The sequence below is a fragment of the Bison bison genome, unplaced genomic scaffold (assembly GCF_000754665.1).
Source record: "Bison bison bison isolate TAMUID 2011002044 unplaced genomic scaffold, Bison_UMD1.0 scf7180017864492, whole genome shotgun sequence".
NCBI lineage: Eukaryota > Metazoa > Chordata > Mammalia > Artiodactyla > Bovidae > Bison > Bison bison.
This window is the reverse complement of record NW_011495051.1, coordinates 1,679,693-1,687,425: the sequence shown is the minus strand read 5'-3', so window position 1 is coordinate 1,687,425 and position 7,733 is coordinate 1,679,693. Positions and strand designations below refer to the sequence as shown.

Sequence of the window (7,733 nt, the reverse complement as noted above, 5' to 3'; positions counted from 1 at the left end):
TCATTTCAGATGAGTCAGCTCTTCGCATCAGGTGGCCAAAGTATTGGAGTTTCAGCTTCAACATCAGTCCTTCCAACAAATATTCAGGACTGATTTCCTTTAGGATGGACTGGTTGGATCTCCTTGTCATTCAAGGGACTCTCTAGAGTCTTTTCCAACACCACAATTCAAAAGCATCAATTTTTCAGCACTCAGCTCTCTTTATAATAAAGTCCAACTCTCACATCCATACATGACTACTGGAAAAACCATAGCCTTGACTAGACGGACTTTTGTTGGCAAAGTAATGTCTCTGCTTTTTAATATGCTGTCTAGGTTGGTCATAACTTTGCTTCCAAAGAGTAAGCATCTTTTAATTTCATGGCTGCGGTCACCATCTGCAGTGATTTTGGAGCCCCCAAAAATAAAATCTGCCACTGTTTCTCCATCTACTTGCCATGAAGTAATGGGACCAGATGCCATGATCTTAGTTTTCTGAATGTTAAGCTTTAAGCCAACTTTTTCACTCTCCTCTTTTACTTTCATCAAGAGGCTCTTCACTTTCTTTCATCAAAGTCTTCTTCACTTTCTGCCATAAGGGTGGTGTCATCTGCATATCTGAGGTTATTGAGATTTCTTCCAACAATCTTGATTCCAGCTTGTGCTTCATCCAGCCCAGCGTTTCTCATGATGTACTCTGCATATAAGTTAAATAAGCAGGGTGACAATATACAGAGGTCTGTAACCTTTGTCAGTAAGACATCGTGTGTGTCCAGGTCTCAGTGAGAGCTGGCTTTCCTGTGGTGGACGGGTCTGAACTAGAGAGCGTCTTTCGCTTGCTGGCAGGACCTCACTTGGCAGGGTTCAGGGTGTGCTGCCTGCCTGGCTGGGCGCTCCATCTGAGGTCAGCAGCCATTCCTGGGGTGGCAGTCCCAAGACCAGGCAGTGGGGGGAGGGGGGTGTGCCATGGTCAGCAAGCTGCAACCTTCCTAAAGCAGTGCAGTGACGTCTGCTCCCCTCCCGTGTCCCCACTGGGAGATTTTGCTTTCTCACAGGAAGTGAGGGGGCAGAACTTTATTATAAGAGTACATATTTTGTGATGACTCGATGATGAGTACATTAAGAAAATGGGTCACTTCCAGGAGCATAGCCTTTCCAAAGGTCAGATTACTCATGTGACCACACATTCGAAATAACTGAGCTTGCTTGTTCATTGATTCATTCATTCATCCCAGCACCTTCTGGGTATCTCCAGTGTTCCAGGGGGAGCGGAGCACAGTACACAGTGTTCTTGCTTTCAGGAAACTTATGAATGAGGGTTGGTGGGCAGTCTATAAACACAGAGGTGCAATGGAGGTGTGCCCTGGGGATGAGGTCCTGGAGGGTGGGGCTGAGAGAGGAGGGTGAGTGGCTTCTCCGAAGAGGGGCACCCCCAGGAGGAAGTGCAAACAGCCACAATCTTCCACACGCGGAAATGTCCAGCCTCCGAAATGGGTTCTTGTGCAGTTGACAATAAGAGGGCGTGGTGCAGGGCGAGTTTTGTTCCTTCTGTCACAGAGTTCCCAAATGTCCACTTGCAGCTTATGGCAGCGTTGCTAAAGCAGGATGGCCCTTCTCTTGGTAGAAAACTGGGTCTCAGCTCAGGAGGGAGCAGGTGCCTGGTGGCCGGGCCGGAGGTTGCGAGGGCGGGCAGTAGTCCTTCCCCTCGGTGACTCACAGAGGCCGTGGGTGTGGAGCAGCCTCGGTGTGACTGTCCCTGCCTGCCTCCTCCAGCACACGAGTCTCTGATGAATGCTGAGCCGTCATGCCCCAGACTCGGCTGTGAGTAGTAGCTGAGGTGGGTGGCTGGCTGAGCCATCCCTCCCTATGACTCAGAAAATATTTTCTGCTCTGACCTCTGTGTGCGTGAGTGAGTGCTGACTAATCCGAGCTCAGGTGGAAGTCAGGTTAACCCTCTGACGGCTCTCTGTGGGCGAGGTGACCACTTTAGAGAGGAGGGCATCATCGGAAAAGCCTGGTACCCCGCATGTGGCTCTCAGCTTCTGTACCCTGGTCCCTGACATCCAGGTGTCCTGGAGTAGGCAGGCTGAGTATTCTGTTCCTGGTGGAAGGAGCCAGCGGCGCTGGAACCTGGGGTGTTCACTAGGGAGGAGGTGGCGGAGCTGTGGGCCACCTGCCCCAGTCTTCCTCTGGGAGCCCTGTCCTTTTTTCTTAAACTTTTTGTTTTGAGATAATCATAGATTCTTGTACAGTTGTAAGAAACGAGACAGAGGCACCCCATGTTCTCTCCTCTCAGTTTCTCCTGATGATGACATCTTTCGAAGCTGCACAATGATGTAATTGTTTCATCGGCCTTGGTTCATCAGGATGCAGTGTTCTGGGGTCCCTGCAGGGTGTGACCGGCCGTGTCTGTGGGTGCCTGGGTCCTGGGTTCCGTTCTCGTCTCCCGAGAGACCCCTCTTGGCCCTCTTTCTCTCTTCCTCGTCTCAGTCCTGGTGCTCTCCCCAGTTTGCGCACCTGTCTCTCCACCGGGGGATAACAGTCTATCCCGTTCTCTTGCTCAGGGCTGTGCCTGGGAGCCTCTTTGGCTCCTTCTCTGTCTCTTCAAGCTGTCCTGCCCTTCCCACCGCCAGGTCTCCTGCTGAAAATGTTCAGAGAAGCCTAAGTCTGTCCGTGTCCTCTGCAGCCTCCCTCGCTGCCCACCTGCCTGACCTCCCCTCCCCACCAGCATTTCTCTTTTCTTCCCTGACTCTTTCTCCACCCATCGTCACTGTCTCAGTGCCTAGCCCAGGGGTGATTAGCCCAGGGGCGGTGTTCCTTGGCACCCCTGTGTTGGACAGGGCCCTCTTCCAGCCAAGGCATGGCCCCGTGAGCTGGGTGGGGAGGTCCGAGGCTCCAGCATCATCGTGTGTGACCTTGGATGGAAAAACCGTCTCTGATGGGCTTCAGTTTGAATCCCCTGAGTCAGTTGTTGGGTCCGTGGCTGAGGCATGGAAGGTGCATTAGTGTTATGCAGGGGGATGGGTGGCCCCTGGTAGAGGAATACTACCTTTGGAACTGCTGCTGCTTTGCTCCTCAGGGACAGCAAGGGTCGGGGGGCTTGGGATGGGACTCCTCAGAAGGATTTCCCTGTTGCATGGCGGTGCTGGACCTGTTCACAGTGGATTATGTTTTCCCTGGTCTGTGAGTGGCTCCCCGTGGTCTGCTCTGGGCTCGCCCTGGGACTGAGCCAGGCTCCCACCTGGCCGGGGCTGGGCCCACACCTGGTTTGGGTGCAGCCAGGTGAAGAGGCAGGACATGGGAGGAGGGGCCTTGCCGGGTCTTGTGGTTTTTGAGTTTTTTAATAACAGCTTTGTCCTAAGCTCTATGCTTTTTGAAATTTTAAGGAGAGTGAGCCTATAATTTCAAGATACCTTCTTAAAGAGCAAAATTTGAAGTGCCCTTCTTAGTAAATTTATTTAGAATCAAGCTTAAAACTCACCACCAGCAAATCATTTTCATAGCTTATATGGCAACTGAACTTTTTATTTAATTTTTCAGCACTGCTTTATTAAAGACATAGGTTGCAAAAGATAATAAGCTATCTGTATTGTAAGCTGAACAGAATGAGAATCATAGAGTAGATTTGCAGCAGTTTCTTCTGAGGATGGCAAGAAAAATAGACATTTCAACTGCGCCTTTAGATTCACAGTCAGGTTGATGGAAACAAATAGCCCCAGGTCATTCACCTTAAAACCTAGATAAAGAAACAAACAATTGGCCAACCGGAGGTGTAGAACTGGTATAGAATTTGAAGGCTCAGGAGACAGTTACAGGTTAACCTGGGGTATCCTCTAATGCACATTAATGAAATCTCCTTTATGTATGGTTGGGAAGATCCCCTGGAGGAGGAAATGGTAACCCACTCCAGTATTTTTGCCTGGAGAATCCCATGGACAGAGGAGCCTGACGGGCTACAGTCCATGGGGTTGCAAAAAGTCAGACACAACTGAGCAACTAATACTTTTTTACTTTTATTTTGTCCAGATAACATTCATACCACACAGCTCACCTACTGCAGGTGTACAATTTAACGGGTTTTACTGTATTGTGTTACTGTATTCACAGAGCTGTGCAACCGTCATATCTAATTCCAGAACATTTCATCCCCTCAAAGGACCTGCATCCCCCCTCCCCAGCCCCGGACAACCAGGAACCCACTCTCTGTGTCTGCGGATCAGCCTGCTCTGCACATTTCCCGTCAGTGGAGTCACACCCTGTGTGTCCTCCTGTGTCTGCCTCTCACTGAGCGTCGTGTTCTCAGGGTCCGTCCACGTGGTAGCGAGTGTCAGCGCTTTTCCCTTTTGCAGGGCCAAGTGATGCTCCTGTGTGTCGTGGGTCTTGAGGCCCCTGGAGAGGCACTCCTTTGGCCTTGGTCCTGGGGTGGCTGGCACCAGGTACCCTGGTGGGGCATTGACAGTGACCCCTGCTGGGGGTGGGACAGTGCTGGAGCACTCAGAGCTGCAGTGCTCAAGGTGAGGCTTGCCTGGACTTTCCAGACCTCAGGCTGGCAACCATGCAGCCACTGGTTGCTCAGGGATCCTGGGTGAGTCCTTCTGCTGACTGGGCCCCTGGAAGGGCCTCCTGTCCTTCCTGACCCTTGCCCTCCTTTCCCATCACAGCCTTGGCCTTGGCCTCAGGCGAGGAGAGTTCTGGTGCTGAGCGTTTGGTCATCTTCATCCCCCATCACTCCAGAGTCCCTCCCTGACAGCCCCTCCATGTGGACCCCCACTGGCGCTACTCTGATCCGAAGACCTGTGGAGCGTGAGAAGCGGCCAGAGCGGAGAGGTTGTGAGAGCTTCCGAGTCATTCAGGTGGTCAGGGCAGCTGCGGGAAGCTGGACAGGCCCTGCAGCGGCATCGCAAAGTCTGAGGAGGCATGTTGTCAACCATTCCCTCCTCTCTTTCTGGTGTTAGAGCTTGGGACAGCTTGAGTACACCTCATCTCAGATGAGACCATGCTCCAGGCCCCGTGTCTTCCCAGGGGCCCCTGCAGGCCCTGCAGGAGGAGGGGTCCTGGACTTGTCCTGGCTGCCTGGGGGCCCAGAGATGGAGCGTGGTCCACAGCTGGGCACAGTCCGGCCACATGGCGTGGGCTTTTGAACACGGGCATTCATGGGGCCTTTCACGGTACTCCTTGTTTTGTAGTCTCACGGTGATGACTGGAATCAAATGTTTCTGGTTACTACTGCATCTTCCTCTGGCTCTCAGACTTGTTCTTGCAGGCTGTGCTTCCTGCATATCAGCCTAAACTCAGGCCGTGTATCGGTTATCTGTGGTGTGTAACAAAACAGCCTGAAATTTAGTGACTTGAACAACATACACTGGTGACCGCTCATGGTGTCTGAGGGCAGGAACTGAGGGCTGGCAAGCCAGGGAATCTGGTCAGGTGCCCACAGGAGGCTGCTGTAGACGCTTCATCCAGATGCTGATGGGGCCAGAATTGTGGCTCCCCCGCATGCTGCCTGAGACTCCCCAGTCCACGGGGCGAGTTCCCCTCAGAGTAAGTGTCTCAGCATTGGTGCAGAGGCCCAGACCATCCCCTCCATTCCATGGCTGCCCCACGGCCCTGTGCACTGTCCGTATGAGCTTGTCTCTGAGTGGACCCTTCAGGACAGCGTGGCGGCGTCTCTGCCGTCTGTGCTATAGGGGCCCGGGGACGCATGCCAGGGCTGTGGGGACTTGACTTCCTGGATGTTGTTGACTTGTGAGCATCCCAGAGACTCAAGATTTTCCTGCTGAGCTTGGGGGTGCTTTTAACAGTATATCACATCTACTCCCAGGCATTTTGTTGTTACTAGTTTGTTTTTGCCACCTCATGTGACTTGGGGGATCTTAGCTCCCCAATCAGGGATTGAACCCGGGCCCTCAGCAGTGAGAGTGTAGACACCGCCAAGGAATTCCCTGTTAATGGCATTATTGAGGTGTAGTTCCCGCACCATGCAACTCATCTGCCCTGAGCATGCTGTTCCCTGGTTTGTGCACTGGGTGCAGTCATCACTGCTACTAATTTTAGAACCTTCCATCACCCCAGGGAGAGTCCCCATCTCCATCAATACTCCCCCATCCTCCTGCCCCAGCCTCTGACAGCCAGGAAGCCACTCCCTGTGTCTCTGGATTGGCCTGTTACGCACGTTTCCCATCAGTGGAATCACACCCTGTGTGTCCCTCTGTGTCTGCTTCTCTCACTGAGCGTTGTGTTCTCAGGGTCCGTCCACGTGGCAGTGTGTCAGGGCTTCTTTTTGAGGCTGGGTGATGCTCCCGTGAATGGAGGGACACGTTTGTTTATTCATTCACCTGTTGGTGGTTGTGTGGGTGATTTCCAGTTTGGGGCTGTGGTTGTACGTGCTCACTTCTTTTGGGCAGACACCCAGAGAGGAATTGCTGTGTCAGGTGGGGCCTTTTTCACCTTTTGGGGAGCTACCAGCTGCCCCCACCGTTCTGACATTTGCCATGAGGTGCTGGGGCCTGCCGCTCCCACCTGTGGTTCCTCCCCAAGGTGTTGGGTCAGCGGCGGTGATGCCGGGGCTCGGGCACCCCATGCCAGGAGCCGCTGGTCTGTGGGGCTGTCCACTGTTGGAGTGCACACACTCCACTTCCCACCCGCCTTGTCTAAGTGAAGAGTTCAGTGAATGTTTACTGCTTCATTCTTGCTAAGTTGGAGGATATTCATGATAGAAGGTTGATTTTGTCCTTTGCCTTAAAAACTAAGACTTTGGACAAAAGGTCACATATTGCAATTAACTATTTACAAACGTCCAGAACAGGCAAGTGCATAGAGACACAGAGTGGATTAGTGTTTTCAGGGGCTAGGGGGAGGCCTGTCTGCTGATGGGGTGATGGAATGTTCTGGAACTAGACAGATGCTGGTTGCACAACCCTGAGTGTAGTGACTCCACCACATTGCACACTCGGAAGCGGGGTCTGTTCTGTGTGAGTTATATCTCAGTAGAGCTGCTGTTAAACACCGATGAGGCTAGGGCCGTGAAAGTGGCTCTAGAGCGTTGAGTTGGGTGGGGCCCTGCCCTGAGACCTGCCCTCGTGGCTTTGTCCATCATGAAGCCAGGAAACGGTGGTCTGGGCTGAGAAGGGCGGTTGCTGTCCCAGGCAGGGCTGGTGGCTCTGGGTCTCTTACCTCACTTCTGGTTTCAGCCTGTGCTCTTCGCAGCCCTCTTCACTGAGGTTGGAGTGAAAGTGTGGCCTCGAGTTACAGACGTCCATGCACACACCCTCACTTGTATTTTTTGGCCATACTGCACAGCATGTAGGATCTTGGTTCTCTGATCAGGGATTGAACCCACGCCCCTTGCATTGGAAGCATGGAGTCTTAACCACTGGAAGTCCTGCCTTGGTTTCTGTGAGGTCTCCAGTTCGCTGGTCGTCAAGACTGCAGGGAGAGGCCAGAGCGACCTGTGATGTGCCCGCTGGGAAGAGCAGCTGGGAGGGCACTGCTGTGACTGGGCAGGATGATAGCTGCTCACCCACTCCCGGTAGTGACAGGACCCTCGTTTCCCATTTTACAGACAGAAGCCGAGGCCTGCAGAGGGTCAGGGACTCAGAGCCAGGCCTGCGGCTGCCCGGCTACAAGAGTGCCCAGGAGAGCCTTGTGGAAGGCGGGTTGGAAGTTAGACTCCGGCCCAGCCCCTTCCCTTCTCTGCTGCCTGCTGGGTGCCCCCAAGGCCGGCGTACCCTTTGTGTCAGGGACCCCAGTGCCAT

The 7,733-nt window shown here is 53.2% G+C and overlaps 1 protein-coding gene across 1 annotated transcript in view; it reads left to right on the top strand.

Annotated features, from left to right (window-relative positions):
- The first annotated feature begins 657 nt into the window (after positions 1-657).
- The window catches only part of DOT1L (DOT1-like histone H3K79 methyltransferase), a 51,443-nt gene continuing 44,367 nt past the window's right edge, over positions 658-7,733 (top strand). The window contains exon 1 of the mRNA XM_010828426.1: positions 658-1,800. Coding sequence (XP_010826728.1) covers positions 1,771-1,800 — 30 coding nt within the window. The 5' untranslated portion in view covers positions 658-1,770. The remainder of the gene's footprint in view (positions 1,801-7,733) is intronic.